The 17,575-nt window shown below is 36.7% G+C and overlaps 3 protein-coding genes across 3 annotated transcripts; all 3 read left to right on the top strand.

The window, feature by feature from the left end:
- The first annotated feature begins 3,277 nt into the window (after positions 1-3,277).
- opn1sw2 (opsin 1 (cone pigments), short-wave-sensitive 2) lies at positions 3,278-5,367 on the top strand. Its single transcript, XM_077725826.1, has 5 exons — positions 3,278-3,815; positions 3,912-4,080; positions 4,172-4,337; positions 4,482-4,721; positions 5,134-5,367. The coding sequence occupies exons 1-5, from the start codon at positions 3,437-3,439 to the stop codon at positions 5,236-5,238; spliced, it is 1,059 nt and encodes a 352-aa protein (XP_077581952.1). The 5' UTR covers positions 3,278-3,436; the 3' UTR covers positions 5,239-5,367.
- A 6,122-nt stretch (positions 5,368-11,489) lies between these two features.
- Positions 11,490-13,342, top strand: LOC144202799 (red-sensitive opsin). The gene is made up of 6 exons (XM_077725825.1): positions 11,490-11,658; positions 11,945-12,241; positions 12,320-12,488; positions 12,566-12,731; positions 12,803-13,042; positions 13,110-13,342. Exons 1-6 carry the CDS (start codon positions 11,559-11,561, stop codon positions 13,206-13,208), a joined length of 1,071 nt encoding a protein of 356 aa, XP_077581951.1. The 5' UTR covers positions 11,490-11,558; the 3' UTR covers positions 13,209-13,342.
- A 275-nt stretch (positions 13,343-13,617) lies between these two features.
- Positions 13,618-17,574, top strand: gnl3l (G protein nucleolar 3 like). The gene is made up of 15 exons (XM_077725820.1): positions 13,618-13,731; positions 13,824-13,867; positions 13,990-14,097; positions 14,199-14,315; positions 14,684-14,767; positions 14,846-14,981; positions 15,074-15,177; positions 15,561-15,705; positions 15,998-16,085; positions 16,239-16,416; positions 16,509-16,651; positions 16,734-16,870; positions 16,936-17,099; positions 17,238-17,412; positions 17,487-17,574. Exons 1-15 carry the CDS (start codon positions 13,719-13,721, stop codon positions 17,552-17,554), a joined length of 1,704 nt encoding a protein of 567 aa, XP_077581946.1. The 5' UTR covers positions 13,618-13,718; the 3' UTR covers positions 17,555-17,574.
- The last annotated feature ends 1 nt before the right edge of the window (position 17,575 follows it).

Below are 17,575 nucleotides of genomic sequence, written 5' to 3'. Positions count from 1 at the left end.
TAAAGTTGCAACAAAACTCTTAGAATGTGACTAGGCTTAGTTGAACTGCATAAACACAATGTTATTGTGTTTCATGCCGTCAGTGGAAGCAGCCATCTTTTTACAATCGGCCTAGTTGTACGGCTCCCACAAGAAAAATGGCCGAGCGGTTTGTCACAACAAAACAGAACAAACTCAAAACAGCCAGCTCTTGGAAACAATTACTTACCTAATTCGATGCAGTATTTCCAAAAGCACTGAGGGGTGGTCTAATCTTGTGGGAATAATCCAGATTCATTCGATTTGCGAAGAAAAATTTCCTCTCATGCCTGCCTGGAAGCTGCCATCTTCTTGACAACCAGAGGCGGAGGAAAATGGAGAGAGTTGGCGTCACCCAAAGCAAACATGGCGCCCGAGAACAACTTGCTGACTATGTTGGCCACAAATTAATATACCCTTTCTTTTAAACCTAAAAAAAATCAACAAACATAGGATGCACAAAGAGAAAAGTCAATGAGCACTCCGAATACATATTATGGTTACACGTGAAGATGTATAACTCGTTACAACACGTTTCTACGATAGTCCGCGGTTTATTGTCCCTTACTAAAGATGGCGACATCCGTTTTTTTTAATCTTTTTATTTTTTTTAAATAACTTCGTCGTTGCAGTGGATTCCGCTTTTGCACCACTCTATACCAATTTCGCACATTCGCATCATTTTACAATGGTCGCATTTATGATTTATTTATTATTCTTTCTCGTTCGTATATTTAAAAAGTTTCCACGCCCACATTTAGTGGACTAAGTGTTACGCCTTCTTTCAATGTATAATAGTATTTATCATATACGGCAACCACATTTTTGAACCATCAGCTGTTCTTAAAAGATACAAATAAATGTTGACGTGTAATGATTAATTTTATAGTTATGATGAATGGAATCTTCTTGTTTTTCTTATAAACACGGTCAAAGTTACATCTCAATAAACACGATATATGAATTGAAACGATACAATTATGTGTTGGATTTCCATTATATTCATAATGAAAGTGATTGATCGTGTGAGCGTTATTGCTGTTCACACAAAATTGGGAGCGTTTGTGAAAGTGGCTGAACAATACTAACAGTTAATACGTTTATATATAAATTAAGAAATTATTAATAGTATTGCAGCTGTAAAAAGGAGAATTTTTTTCATAAAGATTTAGATAGATTACTATTATCATCCAAAAGGTGCAGTGTCACATTTGTCCGTTGGAGGTCAGGCTTTTACACAATTTGTACTACTACTGTACATACAAAGTATATTATACACAAATTGTGGACAAATAAATAAATGAATACATAAAAAATATATGGAAACACCAGTCACGTTAAGAATTTTTCACTCAATTATTTAATTGATTAATATGATCCAAAGCTAAAATAATTTCAAGTAATACTTTTCTGGCATCAGGCAATACCAAAATAACAATGGGTGGAAATGTCATAATGTTTAACAAGTAATTATTAAATAATCAATACGAAGTGGAAAGAGACTGTAAAAGGGAATACTTAGATCTAGTGGAAAAAAATATGGAATCACTTTCTATATTAATACATTCCCCAAACTTCCACATGTAACACATTAACATTTGTATTTCACAGTAGATAGATTTTGTCATGTGGACCAACCTAAATCATGTCTTTTAAACGACAAATATCAATTAAGATAAAGGAGGGGATTGTCCAACTTCTTAAATCTGGCAAATCATCAAGCAGTGAAGCAAAATATTTTGTTGTTTTCAATAAATTGTGTCTTAAATATGTACCAAGTGCAAATTCTATAAGAAGACAAAAATACTGGACAGACATCAATGTGTCAAGACCAAAACCATCTTGCATTCCGTCTTGAAACAAAATACATTTGTGATTATATTTGGAGGGAAACTTGCTGATGATATTTTTTTATAGAAGGAATCAAAATGAGAAATAACAACATATTCATGATTTATAACTTAGTCAGTCAAGTTTTATATGTCATGAAACTCCTGTTAGTGTGCAAGGGATTTAAACAGGCTCAGAGAAACACCTTGATCTTCTTCGCTGCTTTGACCTGCTTGTAATCGTTTAAACACAGTAAGAGCATTAGAAACAAACCATGAAATCAACTTTGAAACCTTAAACAGCTCATGCTGTATAAGACGGGAAGTGAAAGACAACTGTTGCACCAAGATTAAGAAAAAAACTGAGAAATGGTTTGGTAATGAACAAGTTTCATCTAAGGATTCACCCCTTGGAATTGTATTAAAAAAAAAAAAATTTATATTTTCTTGCTTCACAGCAGTTCTACAATTTTAAATGGACATTTTGAGCACTAGATCACCTTATTTTGGGCCTACCCTTTATGCGTTTTTCGTTATATCGCACAGATGTTACACATTTGCGATATAATAGCAAAGAGAGAGAAATCATTCATAGTTATTTAACAAGTTTTTTTTGATCCAATTCAAATAATAAATGAATTGCTCGACCAATCAATCAATCAAATTTCTATTGGACGGGATTTAATTTGTCTTTTTGGAAACTCTGAAATGATTATTGCATTCAATTGAGGAATTATTCTTCACTGTTCTTCCCATTTGTTTACTCAACACTTCATTACACCAATGAAAGAGGCAACATGACAAAGACATTACAAATCGTAAATTAAGCCACCCGAGTGGATTACGGAGGGCTACAGCGAGTCAGATTAGAAGATTTGCTGCAGTTGCAAACCAGATTAGCAGGTAATGACCTGCTGTGCGAGACTTTAAGAAAGTGGGATTAACCTCTTAACCATCTCTTGTTGTTGAGAACTACAGTTCATGCTTTTTTTGTCAACCCATGTTTTACACATTTTGCTCCTTTAGTTTAATGCCTGAGAATTTTGGTGAGAGTGCGGTATCCCGTGAAGATGAAAAATAATGACTCACCAACCTTTTTTTTTTATAAGACTCATAATGTTTACTAAACTACCAATCTGTAAAAAAAAAAAACCTCAATTAGGAGATAAAAATGGTATGGTATATTTATGTTTTGTTTTGTTGTGTTTTTTTTTTTTTTTTTGCACAAATTTATATAAGAAACAAATGTCAGACTTTGGTTCAGTGACATTGACTTGATCCAGTCTCATAATGTAGTCCGAGTGCTAGTTAACCTATTTGGCAGCAAAGACTTAACAGGAACCACTAAATGAATTACATCAATTATTGCAAACTTAAGTCATTTATCCGATAATGGGGCTCAGTGATTTCAGTAGCTCGCTATATAAACGCCCTCCCACGAAGTACTGAGGAAGACGTGAGGCACATTGGTGCTGCAGCGTTCTTATTTTCATTTTCTATTTGACATTGATCACCAGATTGAAGCACGCCAAGTGAGACCAGAAGAAGAGGATTTTTTTAGGTTTGTTAACAAAAAGAAATTCAACAAAATGAGGGGACATCGAAACAACGAGCTGCCAGAGGACTTCTGGATACCAATTCCTCTCGATACCAACAATATCACATCACTCAGTCCGTTCCTAATTCCCCAGGATCATCTGGGGAATGCAGGCACATTTTATGCCATGGCCGCGTTCATGTTGCTGATTTTTATCTTTGGAACGGCTATCAATGTCCTTACCGTTGCTTGCACCATGCAATACAAAAAGCTTCGGTCCCATCTCAACTTCATCCTGGTGAACTTGGCACTGTCAAATCTTCTGGTGTCTGTGGTGGGCTCTTCTACTGCATTCATCTGCTTTTCTTCAAGATATTTCATCCTTGGACCATTGATGTGCAAGATTGAAGGTTTCATGGTGACGCTGGGTGGTGAGCTAAAAAAAAAAATCGGCATTCAAGACTCATATATTTATTGTTTATATCAAAGTTACAAAGCTTTTTTTGTTGTTGTTGCTTTTCTACTAGGTATGGTAAGCCTCTGGTCTCTAGCTGTGATTGCTTTTGAACGATGGCTGGTCATTTGCAAGCCTCTTGGAAATTTTGTTTTCAAACCAGACCACGCTATAGCTTGCTGTGTATTCACTTGGTTGTTTGCATTAATGGCCTCGTTGCCACCACTTTTTGGATGGAGTAGGTCAGTAGTATTATTATATCGATACATTTTGTTCTTGGATTTTGAAAAGTTAGGGAAATTGTATGTTCTGTTTTTATTTTTTATTTTACAGATACATTCCAGAGGGCCTGCAATGCTCCTGCGGGCCTGATTGGTACACCACAAACAATAAATACAACAATGAAACATATGTGATGTTCCTCTTTGGCTTCTGCTTTGCTGTCCCACTTACCACCATTATCTTCTGTTATGGTCAACTCCTCCTTACAATGAAAATGGTGAGGCTCAAATCCCATGAAATCTGCATTGTGGTCAAATTTCACAGATTTAAAAAGAAGTGACCACAACGACTAAATGAACCAAAAGTACGATCAACTTCAATAAAAACGCCATAAGGAAATGTTTGACTTCTTTACTCACAGGCGGCAAGAGCCCAAGCCGAGTCTGCATCTACTCAGAAAGCAGAGAAAGAAGTGACCAGGATGGTGGTCATCATGGTGATGGGTTTCCTGGTTTGCTGGTTACCCTATGCCTCCTTTTCCCTTTGGGTTGTCTTTAACCGAGGGCAGACCTTTGACCTGCGATTGGCTACTGTACCGTCGTGCTTTTCCAAGGCCTCAGCAGTCTACAATCCCATCATCTATGTCGTCTTTAACAAACAGGTCTATTTCTTTGTTATCCTAATGTTCTATCAGTTCATTTTATTAGATTAAATTTGTTTCGGAGCAGGTTACAAACACACTACAGAACAACATGTATCGTACAGTACATACATGTATGAATGCCTGTATACACACAAAAAAATAGATAACAGCACTAAAAATGGGCTATTTTGTAGCAACGTCGATCAGCATATACAAAGTATATAGAGAAGCTATATATAAAATCAACTACTACATTCAACAATGGACATATTTCAATGACATTTTTTAACAGTTAATATCCAATAAGATATGGCAATTCAACAATAGTATTTATTTAGTGTTCGTCAGGCAATTTCTGTTAGATTTGGAAATGGGAATGCTATCAATTATTGATTTTCTACATATATTTACAATTGTTTCTCCATTACAGTTCCGGTCATGCATGATGCAGATGATGGGAATGGGTGGTGGTGACGACGAGTCGTCAACATCTACAACATCAGTGACTGAAGTCTCCAAAGTTGGACCTGCTTAGACTGTGATGAACTTTCTTCAATTTGTTTGGCACTAATGAGCTGTGTGCGTCAGTTGTAAATATAACACTAAATGCATTATTTCGCAATGTTAAAAAAGAACAAAAAAATAAAGTGATGTGCTTTTGCAACCTTTTGAATGCTATACTAAAATATTTACTAGCACGAATCAATACATCGTGTTATAGTGGAATATATGTTAACAAAATACATGCCCCAACAAAAATCAATATATTTATATTAATAATCGGATTAAAACTTCATTTGAGGATTAGCCTAATCCTCAAATGAAGTTCTCCCTCAGATGAAATGATCATTTTTTACTGTCCGACACTTACAAGGGAAAATGTAACACACAATGTGTAAGCGGTGGAGCACACTCACACACCAATGTACATAACTTGTTTTCTCTTGGGATTAAAACAAAGCTTTAAATCCTCATCCTAAATCAATTAAATCAAGCCTAAGTAACACCCAAAGTTCCTAAATATACAGCTTTACACAATTAGAAAGGTGTACATGTCTACAGTGTATATTCATATTTCATTATTGATGAACTAGCTTCATCATGTGAATTATGTTCTGAACAAAATTTGAAAAATGAATTCTAAGGACCAACAATAGGAATACAGAGAAGCTTAAGTAATATATTATTAGGCAATATTTGGATAATAACCTATATACTACATTTTATACTTTGAACCACTAGCGCGTGTAAAAATCAACATGGAAACCCACCAATGCACCTTTTATGTGAGCTAATTTGGTGGTTGCAGTTTATAGTGGGCTCCACTTTATAGTCTCAAAACAATGGCCATTATTCATTTTGACAATTTAGGCTAAAGTTTGTAAACATGTTTTCATTACCAACACGACCAGAGGGCTTGGATAAGTAAAGTTACCTCCTTTTTCTCCTTTTCGGCTTCCACCTAGAAAGATGAAAAAGTGGTGACAAAGATGGTTGCCATGATGGTACCGGGCTTCCTGGTGTGCGGGTGCCATATTTACCTCCTTTTCTGTGTGGGATGTCAACAACCAGGGGACACCTTTTAACCTGAGGCTGGCCACTATATACCCGCCTGTATTTCCAAAGCCTGTATTAACCATCTACAATCAATTTATCTATTACATTTTTCTCAACAAACAGTTTTTTTTTAACTCTCACTTCTACTACAGTCCTTTACATAGTAACAATGTTTTGGTGGACATTCATCAATAAACAGAAAATAATGTTTTGTTATGTACATATTTGCATAACAAATGTACAGTTGGGCTATATAATAGGTATATTTTATTTTTTGTTTGTAATAAGAAGCATATGAAGATGGTCATGTTCTTTCTGTCCTTCAGTTCCGCTTGTGTGGGAAGATGATCCTAGGGATGAGTGAAGGCCATAAGGATGAATCATCAGCACGTTAATCAACCACGGAAGTCTCCAAAGTTGGTCCTGCTTAAACAGCATGAAGGTGAAATGGAGATTATCTGCACAGTAGCAATCATTTGGAGTTAGTTTGTAAAACATAAACAAAAGAAAAAGAAAATAAATGAATTGAATTGTGAAAAGCAATGTTGGAGTTAGCATTTGGGGATTCTTACTTCCTTAAAATATTGCGAGGGAACGTTGTTCATGAAGAAAAGATACTTCTATCATAACAGAGACATTATATTTCAAAATTAAATCCTATTTGTTGATGTTATGAGCCTTTTTTTTAAATAGTTCTTTCCTATCAACGTCAGATTAAAATGTTTAAGAGCCAAAGAGAGTTGCATATTATCCATTAAATTAGCAGCATCACATAAAATCAGACTTAAAAAAATAATCTTTTATTTTATAAAATACTTGCCACACAGAACAATAATGACAATCTTTAATTTAGAGCTATACTCCAAAATATGCCGTACATTTTTAAAGCCATTTTATTATATTGTGCATGTATTTTAAATGCAGATCTTTAAGCAACAGAAAAACAAAAGTCAAGTTCGAAGTTAAACTTTAAAATTTAATTTTTCCTTATTTGTCTTAGTCTCATCTAAGTTTAGGTTGATTTAAATATCCTATATTCTTTAACATTTAGTTCTATATAAAGTCTGCTAGTCCTCTTTTTGCTTTTAGCTTTAACGCATGTACACCGCTTCTAGTTTGGGTTTGACTTGCATTTCATTCCTTTTAAAATTAAAATCTTTCCCTCCACACTTTGTACTACGTTTGCAGTATATAAAAATACATTAGCGTGCCTATGTAAAACTATAATAGATATTACAAATATCTGTGATGTGACATAAAACCGATCCAATTACTTCTGTTGCAGTAGTAGCATAGTACCTTTTAACATTAGATGGTTATGTTTTGCAGTGCTATTTTCTGCTTTATTAAGAAATTTCATAATCTAAAGAGGGTCTGGCCATTGCCTGCTAATGGAGATAAATGAATAAAAAGAGGAAAAACCCCAAAACACCACATTTACAACTAAAAAATATAATATTTGCATGTGATTTCCCCCACAATTCTTGATGTAAAAATTATACTTTACATTTATATACAAATAAATCTGGCTGTACATACTATATTTACTGTATGTGCAGATATGCACAGCATCAGTGTTCATGAACCTCTAGATGGCATCACATTTTCTTATAGACACAAGGAATTCTCATCTACATTAGTACAGTATGTAAGCTAAATTTACATCAAAACTAAAACTACAAGAAAATCCTTAATAATTTTCCATTCTTGATCACCATAATCAAACCGCCCATAAAAAAATGAGCGTCTACTTACCAATTCAGCACCTTACAAAACAAAATAATTTAAAAAAAATAAAAATGATAAGACATTGTCCTGAAAAACAGGTTAAAATGTATAGTTTATACTTTATAGCCCAGTCTTTTGCAGTGAATATTACCTGATGTCAAATGAACATGTGACCACTGGAAAAGGTTGGTACTGTTCACTTCACACCAGTGTAAAATCACAGCATCTAATTGTGGAAAAGAGATGTTTTTTCTTTTTCAAAAGTAAATGAGGTCATTGAAGAGACATGAAGAGTCTTGACTCTTGTCGGTCATCGGGAGCAAATCTGAGTTCTGCTAGTAGTGAACTTTTACTGAATGGGAATAGTTCAGAACTAGCGGAATTCCAGACTTGCCCTCGAAATATCAGAGTTCACTTGTCAATTCTACTTTGGATGGAAAGCAATGGTTAATTTTCAAGATAAAAAAAGACCACGCAGCAATTGATTTGAAGAAGAAGAAGGAAGAAAAAGATTAAAATCTTCACACCACCTGAAATGTATCCATCTTGATAAATGTGAAGTCCTCACCCTTCAATAAGCACGATCAAGTATACCAGCTTGGCCAAAAGTGAACATCTGAAAAACACATAATTAGCGGATTAATGAGCCATGCCCGTGTTCTAGTTAACCTCGGATTGAAATTGTCATTCCGGAGGGATTATATTGTCAATCCTAATTACACTTTGTTAATCGCCTCTGTGGAAGGACCTGAGTTGTCCGTATAATCTGCTTTAGTCAGTTTGGGCGTAAGAACTGTATTTCATTAGGTCACCCAGATATTTCTTGAAGTTGCAACCAAGACCACCTACCCCTAAAATCTGGCAGAACAAATGCCATCTGAAAAGTATCTTTTCAGCATCTGGTAATGTAGTTCGGAGAGTTTTATTTTGGGGGAATTTTTTCGAACTTATTAATCACTGAACAAACTTTCATTCCAATTAAAACAGGCAAAAATATATAGAAAAACACAATGTTTTTCATTTGAAATTATAACTAGATTTTTGTATACTTGAAATGCTTACATTTTTCTGGTGTTCTGACTGGCCTTGGACTGATTCTTGCATTACAACGATAGGAGAACAACTACATACACTAAGAATGAAAATATTTTTAAAAAATGACACATCCAAATATGTATAGACATTTTAATGGAAATGTCAATCAGTTCTGCCACTACAACTACAAACTGATTACATGTTCAAAACAGCTTGACCGAGATTTAAGACTTGTTAGGTACTGACCTATGGAGAAGAAAAGCATCATCCGGCTCGGTTCGGATTTAAGTAAAGGCGTTAGCTGGAATAACAAGCTGGTCAAGGAACCATTGAACACTTCTTTGTCCATACATGAACGATAATTAATGTTTGGTAAAGGGTAAAAAGGGTTAGGGTTAGGAGATCATTTAGTCCCTAACAACATAATTTCTGTTCAGCGACTGCATAGACGAATGTATCTTTGCCTTTTTCGTCTTCATTTTTCCACTTTATGGTCTCAAAGAAGAAAGATGCTTTTTTTAAAGTCCAGCCATGAGAAATACTGCATTCAAACTAGTAGACGTTTGTGTTTTTGTGGCCAATCCCTAAAATTAACGCACTGACATTATCCATGTTATGTTTCAGTAAATGCGTTCAAAACCCAAACCAGTCCTCAAGGGCCAGATTGGTGAAAAAATGTCTTTTTTGTTTGGAATGAAATCCTACACACGGAAAAATATACTATAGACATACAAATTGGTTGACAATTGTAATTTGGAATGAAAACAAAGTCACCTGATCTTAAAAACATTCCATCGTAACGTGTGCTGTTGGGATACGTCACTAGTGTAGGAATGTAACTCGTTCATAACTCGAGCCCATCCAGTATTTTTTATTCTATAGCAAGGCATGGAAGAATGAATTGTGGGTAAGTACTAGTTGAAATCCTGCTGAGGAACCAAATATCTGGGCGCACAAACAAATCATGCTAAGCACCTTTACTCTGCCCTTTCCTTGAGGACAGTGACGTGAGTGTTCAGGATCAAAAGGTGTTGGACAATCCTGCTTTGAGGTGAACTCTCTTGTGAGTGTGATTAAAACGTGGGTATCTTCCTTCCATCATGTAGCCAGACAGATTGAGGCGGCCACTCAATTCATGTGTCGGGTGTAGATATACAACAGAGACAAGGTAGTCATCAAAAAACACAAAGGACACTAAGTTCTTTTTTTTAATAGCTCCCTGGTCCTGGGTGGCTACGATTGTATCTTGTGTTAATATACTGAAAGGTGATATATCTTTGTGGCCTGGCGGCTGAGTGGTTAGTGCTTCAGTCTCACAGTGGGGGACCTGGGTTCAAATCCAGATCGGTCCACCAGTGTGGAGTTTGCATGTTCTCCTTGGGCCTGTGTGGGTTTTCTCCGGGTACTTCAGTTTCCTCCCACATTCCAAAGACATGCACGATAGACTGATTGGACACTGTAAATTGCCCCTATGTATGAGGATGGTTGTTTGTCACCTTGTGCCATGTGATTGGCTGACCACCACTTCAGGGTGTCCACTGCCTCTGGCCTGAAGTCAGCTGGGCTAGGCTCCATCACCCCCTGAGGTGAGGTTAAAGCGGTTCAGAAAATGAGATGAGATGGGATGATATATCTCAATACGAGGTTTCCTATCACAACTTACTAATAATATTTGGGTACTGATTGGATCCAGACACATCTTATTCTCCTTACTTATCTATTATGTCCTCGGTAAGAGTAGATAGCGACAGTACTTGTATTAGGTTGCAAATTTATAGTGTTTAATTGTGTTTTGTGACTGTCTGCCCCCTCTTTCCTTCAAAATCCCTTTAGTCAGTTGTTTTGATTGAACAGACAACAAAATATACACAACCATATTGGGAGTCGTACACTCCATGTGGAACTCCAAGGCCAATAAAGACCACCCTCCATTTCTAAGATCTGAACAAGATAGCTGCGATTGGCTGGGCGCCAATTCAGGGTGTCCCCTGCCTGGTTAGTTGGGATAGGCTCCAGCACCCCCCATGACCCGATGTGGTTCAGAAAATGAATGAGTGCATGATTGAATGAACAAGACAGGCTAAAGAAAGGAAGAAATAAAGACAAAAAAAATTGCTCATTGGCTAATGGCATGTTCTATTGATAGATAAAAAGGCTTTGTTTTTACCTTACCAGAAATTAAACCTTAATTCCAAAGTCAAAAGTCTATCTGGATGTCTTACTGCTGCCTCAGATTTGTCTTTATAGCTATTGAACTCATAACATACATGTCTATCCATTGAACTGTAACATCAGTGACTGGACGGAAATCGGATTTTTAACAAGATTGTTATGGCTTTTGGTGTCTTAACCCAATTAGTGGTGGATTTAATTACAGCTAAAGTTTGTTGGCACCCGGATTGCGACAAAGCGCCACCCAATGGCTATAATTTGATTTCAATTTACTAATCCTATCAGAGGTTCTGAAGCAAAAGTATAAAAGCTGAAGTCAAGTACAAGTTGCGAGAAAGGGCAATAGCTCCTCATGCTATAATAATGGCAGAGGCCTGGGATAAACCATACTTTGCTGCCAGGCGGTACCAAGAGACTACAAGAGGTTCTGCATTTTCCTATACAAACAGCAACAATACCAGAGGTACAGAATTTATTCTTATTATTTTTTATCCTATACTTTCAATGATTTTATTTCTTCAATTAAAATAAGAAGAACGGTGAAGCAGAAAATTGACCGTGAAATGATTACACCATTTTTAAAATGAAATATTTAGGGGTGACATTAGTGTTTTATAGAAATGAATTTCAGATATTTTATTCTCTTTAGTTTGACTTTAATATAATTGAATGTGCATGGAAGAATCTGCTTAAATCTTCTGAACCGGTTAACATGATGTTGTTTGCTTTCTTTTTTTGTAATTCCACAGATCCTTTTGAAGGTCCCAATTACCATATTGCTCCTCGATGGGTTTACAATATTTCAACAATTTGGATGTTTATCGTGGTTATTGCATCGGTTTTCACAAATGGACTCGTCTTGGTGGCTACGGCCAAATTCAAGAAACTGCGTCACCCTCTCAATTGGATTCTGGTCAATCTTGCCATTGCTGATCTTGGAGAAACCGTTTTTGCCAGTACTATCAGTGTTTGTAACCAATTTTTTGGTTATTTTATTCTGGGACACCCCATGTGCGTATTTGAGGGTTTTACTGTCTCCACTTGTGGTAAGTCCTAAAAAATAGGACATTTTGAAATGCGAAAAAGTTCAATTGCATTCATTGGGAATACTTCTCATTTCAAAGGTATCACCGCTCTCTGGTCTCTAACTGTCATCTCTTGGGAGAGATGGATAGTTGTATGCAAACCATTTGGAAATGTGAAATTTGATAGCAAATGGGCTACAGGTGGAATTGTGTTCTCCTGGGTCTGGTCTGCCGCATGGTGCGCTCCCCCAATCTTTGGATGGAGTAGGTATGATGTCAATATGTTACCGCTGGTTGATCAGAGGCAAAAGAAACCAATATTTGTGTTGTAAACTGTCATTGCAGGTACTGGCCTCATGGTTTGAAAACATCTTGCGGCCCTGATGTATTCAGTGGGAGTGAAGACCCTGGCGTTCTGTCCTATATGATTGTTCTGATGATCACTTGTTGTATCATCCCACTGGCTATCATTGTGCTGTGCTACTTTGCAGTGTGGTGGGCCATCCGAACTGTGAGTTAGTGGAACAAATGGCATGGTAGTTTAAAGCCTGAGTATAATGGTGTCCACTCGTCTGTCTGCAGGTTGCCATGCAGCAGAAGGAATCGGAGTCCACACAGAAAGCAGAGAGAGAAGTATCCAGGATGGTGGTGGTCATGATCTTTGCATATATTTTTTGCTGGGGCCCGTACACCTTTTTTGCCTGCTTTGCCGCGGCAAATCCAGGTTATGCTTTTCATCCACTTGCTGCAGCCATGCCGGCATACTTTGCCAAAAGTGCAACTATCTACAACCCAATCATCTATGTTTTTATGAATCGACAGGTAATAAGCAACTTGTTTCGACTTTAAATGAAAGTTTCTAACACATCCTTTACCAACTTTTTTTCAGTTTCGGACGTGCATCATGCAGCTCTTTGGCAAAGAAGTAGATGATGGTTCGGAAGTATCCACGTCAAAGACAGAGGTCTCCTCTGTGGCTCCTGCATAATGTCCTTACCGGGTGAAGATTTGGGATTCAACATAATTTGTACACTGATGTTTATTATTTATTTTTGCTTACAAATGATGTCTAGGAAAACTAGCTTTCTGGCAAATGAAAAATAAAATAAAACATGCAGCAAATCTATTATTTTCTTTATTGTACAACACAGGTGGTTGGTGTGGGAAAGCTCTCATATTAGATTTTTCTGAAGTTGTGCTCATAAACTAATAAATATCTTTTTTTAAAGTACTGATTAAATGAACAATGTACTATTGGTGCGTTCAGGACTCAGTTCTCTCATCACTGATGTGCATATTTTAACTCTCAGGTTAGTGGAGAGGCACATGCACCCATGGAAAGAGCCATATATGGCTCCCGAGCCATAGGTTCCCAACCCCTGCCATAAACACTTAGAGCACCTTTTTTTCTTTTATTTTGAAACTGCGGAAGTTGCGCACAATATTCTGCGCATGCTCACAGCGTGGCTACACACGTGAACTCTGCCAGGCTACAGCTATGTCTAAATCAAGTAGGTAACACTTTAGCTTTAGACTTTAGTTACGAAAATCAACCGAAAACGATCGAGTTAATTTAGTCATGTAATTGATGTGTATTTCACAGAACAAAAACGAGCTAAACGCCTTGGATTTTTGGGCAAAAGTAAGGTAGGTGCTATTTTGACTTTTCGTGTGTCATTCCTTTCTGTCCCAATCACTATTTTCACCAAAGCGATTTTCGGAGTCTTTGAGATATCATTTATCACATTCTGTATCTTCCCTATAAACAGAGTAAAGATGGGAAAAATGGAGATGCTCTTAGGGGGACGAGTTCTAAAGAACAATCATCTTTGCAATGTGGCAAAGAAAGAAGGTCAGAAGAAATCCGAAAGCAACGGGTTAGTATAAATCTTCCAGCTCAAACAAAGGGTGAAACCGATATCTTGCTCCTTCGTATAAAACACAATGGTACCCTATTCGTTTGATTGAACCCCTTAAGCTTCAAGAGTTCCAAGAGAAGCTGGATATCTCCAGAGAACAACAGCTGATGAAGAGGAGGAACTTGCAAAGCTTTCAAATTGACATCCTGCAAAGGCAAAGAGAGTTTGAACAGAAGGTAAACAATGTGAATTCCTAAAGACCACAATGTGACATTTACCTTGTTTACTTGCATATAAATGGCCTCTGCTTATAAGCCACACCCTTAAAAAAGGCCTTAAAAATTTTGAATTTTACAATTTCTCTTGTATAAGTTTTCACCGATTCACAATTTAAACCTCCGTATTCATGGTTTTAATAGGGAGTATAAATGTTTTACTTTGAAGGGAAAATCTTATGAAAAATCCCAAGTGGTACTGTATGAATCAAAAGCACATGATTGGGGTCGATATAAAGAAAGCTTACTCTTGATGGTGTTTTTTTGTTGTTGTTGTCCACAAATGCAAATAAATACAGTTTATATGTCCTTTTTTTCTGTGTTCACAGGAAACTGAGATGCAGAGTTTGGAAAAGCATGCGCACTTTGAAAATGAGAATTCAAGAAAAGCTTACTACAGAGAATTTAAAAAGGTAAACAATCATTCAATTGCACATTAGTGTCTTATTCAAATCATAATTCTTTTGAATGTTTTCATTCCTATCTTGAAGGTAGTAGAAGCTGCAGATGTCATATTAGAAGTTTTAGATGCACGGGACCCAATTGGTTGCAGATGCCCTCAGGTTGAGCAGGCAGTAATTCAAAGTGGAACTAACAAAAAGATTGTTTTGGTGCTCAATAAAATTGGTAGGTTCAACTCCATGCAATGACAGAGTTAACAGTAAAGTTTAAAATCATCTAGTAACATCTTGTCTGAACTATTATTGTTATGTTTGCAGATTTAGTGGCAAAGGAAATTGTGGAGAAGTGGATTAAATATCTAAGGAATGAGTTTCCCACTGTGGCTTTCAAGGCATCTACTCAACAGCAGTCTAAAAACTTGGTAAATCTATTTTTGTGTTGTTGGTTTTTTTAAATCAATTTCATTAAATCATCCTTTTTTATGAAAGTGATTAATTTGACACTTATTGTTCACATATTTTCCCCATATTTTGATAAAGCCATGAAGGATTTCTACAATGTACCTTCCAAGATCAATTACATTTGTCGATACCCTTGTTTTTTTCCAAATGGCAAAAAAACAAATTTATTGCCTTTTCTCCCTAGAAAAGAAATTCTGTTGATACCACCTCATTTTTAGTAGGAATAAATCCTCATGTTCTAGAAAGGTTTGCGTCCTTTCCTAGTCACTGACACATTTAATTTGATGCCTTTTGTGTTGCAATATAGATTGACAGTCTTTTTTTTCCCTCTTGACATTGACAGAAACGCAGTAAAGTGTCAGTGACTCAAGCCAGCACAGAGCTCCTGAGTACCAGTGCTTGTATTGGGGCAGATTGCTTGATGAAGCTACTGGGTAACTACTGCCGCAACATTGACATAAGGACGGCCATCACTGTTGGTGTCGTAGGTAAGCACACATGATCTTCAAATGTAGCATAGGCCACATTAACATTAGAGCTGCACGATGTTGGAAAAAAGGAAAACTGACCGTGATATTTGGGAGTTTTGTGATATTTGAAACTGATGACTTAAGTGGCTGTTTAAGAAGACTTTGGTTGGGTCATCATAACCACATTTTGCTTATATAATACCTTTTTTAATCTAGGCTAAGGGAGTCATATTTGAATAAGAGATGTTGATGTTTTTTTTTTTTTTTTTGCTTCTTGGATTGTTTTTTCTGATGTTTTTATTTATTTTAGGTTTTCCTAATGTTGGTAAGAGCAGTTTGATCAACAGTTTGAAACGTGCGAGAGCATGCAGTGTTGGGGCCACACCTGGTGTTACCAAGTAAGTCATTCAAAAATAGATATTTTAATTTATTAGCTGGAAAGTAAATGATAAACGTTCAGACATGCCATCTCCATGTTTTTATTTTGTTAGTGAGTGGTTCAATCAAATGCATTGCTGTGTTTTTAATTATGACTTCATTGACACATTCAGATGCCTTCAAGAAGTTCATTTGGATAAACACATTAAGCTTCTTGATTGTCCTGGCATTGTCATGGCAACGTCGACAACAGATGCTGCTATGATTCTCCGTAATTGTGTCAAAATTGAACAGCTGGTTGATCCACTCCCTCCCGTCGAAGCTATCCTCCGACGTTGCAACAAGGCACAAGTATGTTTGAAATTCTTTCATTTGTAACCTGATGAAAATGTTAGTATTAAACAGTACACCAGATCTGACATATTTTTTTATGATTTTTGCAGATTCTACAGCACTACGGCATAACTGACTTCCGCACCGCTTTGGAGTTCTTGGCATTGCTTGCGAGGCGTCAGGGTAAATTGAGGAAGGGTGGGTTGCCTGACACTGACAAAGCAGCAAAAAGCGTTTTAATGGACTGGACTGGGTGGGTCAAATGTTTGGTTTTTTTGACACCTTCAAACTTTTAGGCCATACAAGTGTTGATTATTAATTTCAGTGTTCTTTAGGGGAAGAATCACTTATTTTACACACCCGCCTGAGACTCACACACTTCCTACGCATGTCAGTGCTGAGATTGTAACAGAGATGGGCAAAGCTTTTGATTGGGATGAACTTGAGAAAGGAAATCAGGAGGTTCTTGCAGGTAACATCATCTTTTGATTCCCTCAGAAGGGTTGTGAATTTAATTTCAATGTGTTCTGTTTTTAGATTCATCTTGTTCTGATGTTCAAATGGGATTCTGCATCGCAAACATGGGAATGACAAATGGCAACCAAGATCAAACTTCTCTCTACGGAATCCAAGAGCCCTCGGTGTGGGAGACTGATTTGAAAAATGAAGCTGAATCCATGGAGGATGATCAGGATCCAGAGGTGAAAATACTTATAGTCGTTAAAATTCTGCATGTCTCAAACTCATTAAGGATTCCATTTGTTTGGGCCTTTATTTACATGTCAGTTTAGTAATAATACACTTTGCCAAATTAATGCTATCCCTTTTTAATGTAACAGTTTGGACCAATGACCGTGGAGATAAAATCTCAGAAATCAAAGAATGCCTTGCCTGAAACTGAACCTGCCCAAAAGGCTCCAGATTTGAAGGATATTTTTAAAGTTGATCCTTTACTACAAGGCCAGGCACTGCTGGCTGCAGGAAAGAAGCGGAAGAAGAAACAAAAAAGAGCTGGTTTGTGTCTTAACTTCCAACATATATCATTTTCTAGACCGATACTTAACATATATGTTATATTCCTTCTGCAGACAAACTTTCTACCAAACTCTCAGACACTCTGATGTCTGCAATGGATTTCTCATTTTGTGACAGCTGATTAAAGGACAATGAATACTTG

Source organism: Stigmatopora nigra, chromosome 10 (assembly GCF_051989575.1).
Source record: "Stigmatopora nigra isolate UIUO_SnigA chromosome 10, RoL_Snig_1.1, whole genome shotgun sequence".
Classification (NCBI taxonomy): domain Eukaryota; kingdom Metazoa; phylum Chordata; class Actinopteri; order Syngnathiformes; family Syngnathidae; genus Stigmatopora; species Stigmatopora nigra.
This window is presented reverse-complemented; position numbering and strand designations above follow the sequence as displayed.

What these genes read in the sequence shown, in the direction of transcription:
- opn1sw2 (XM_077725826.1), top strand. Translation starts at nt 3,437, where the DNA reads ATGAGGGGACATCGAAACAACGAGCTGCCAGAGGACTTCTGGATACCA. An exon ending in TTTCATGGTGACGCTGGGTG is followed by an intron (nt 3,816 to 3,911) that starts GTGAGCTAAAAA and finishes CTTTTCTACTAG; the next exon opens with GTATGGTAAGCCTCTGGTCT. An exon ending in ATGTCGTCTTTAACAAACAG is followed by an intron (nt 4,722 to 5,133) that starts GTCTATTTCTTT and finishes TCTCCATTACAG; the next exon opens with TTCCGGTCATGCATGATGCA.
- LOC144202799 (XM_077725825.1), top strand. Translation starts at nt 11,559, where the DNA reads ATGGCAGAGGCCTGGGATAAACCATACTTTGCTGCCAGGCGGTACCAA. An exon ending in CCAATCTTTGGATGGAGTAG is followed by an intron (nt 12,489 to 12,565) that starts GTATGATGTCAA and finishes CTGTCATTGCAG; the next exon opens with GTACTGGCCTCATGGTTTGA. An exon ending in TGTGGTGGGCCATCCGAACT is followed by an intron (nt 12,732 to 12,802) that starts GTGAGTTAGTGG and finishes GTCTGTCTGCAG; the next exon opens with GTTGCCATGCAGCAGAAGGA.
- gnl3l (XM_077725820.1), top strand. An exon ending in AAAGAGAGTTTGAACAGAAG is followed by an intron (nt 14,316 to 14,683) that starts GTAAACAATGTG and finishes CTGTGTTCACAG; the next exon opens with GAAACTGAGATGCAGAGTTT. An exon ending in AGGATGATCAGGATCCAGAG is followed by an intron (nt 17,100 to 17,237) that starts GTGAAAATACTT and finishes TTAATGTAACAG; the next exon opens with TTTGGACCAATGACCGTGGA.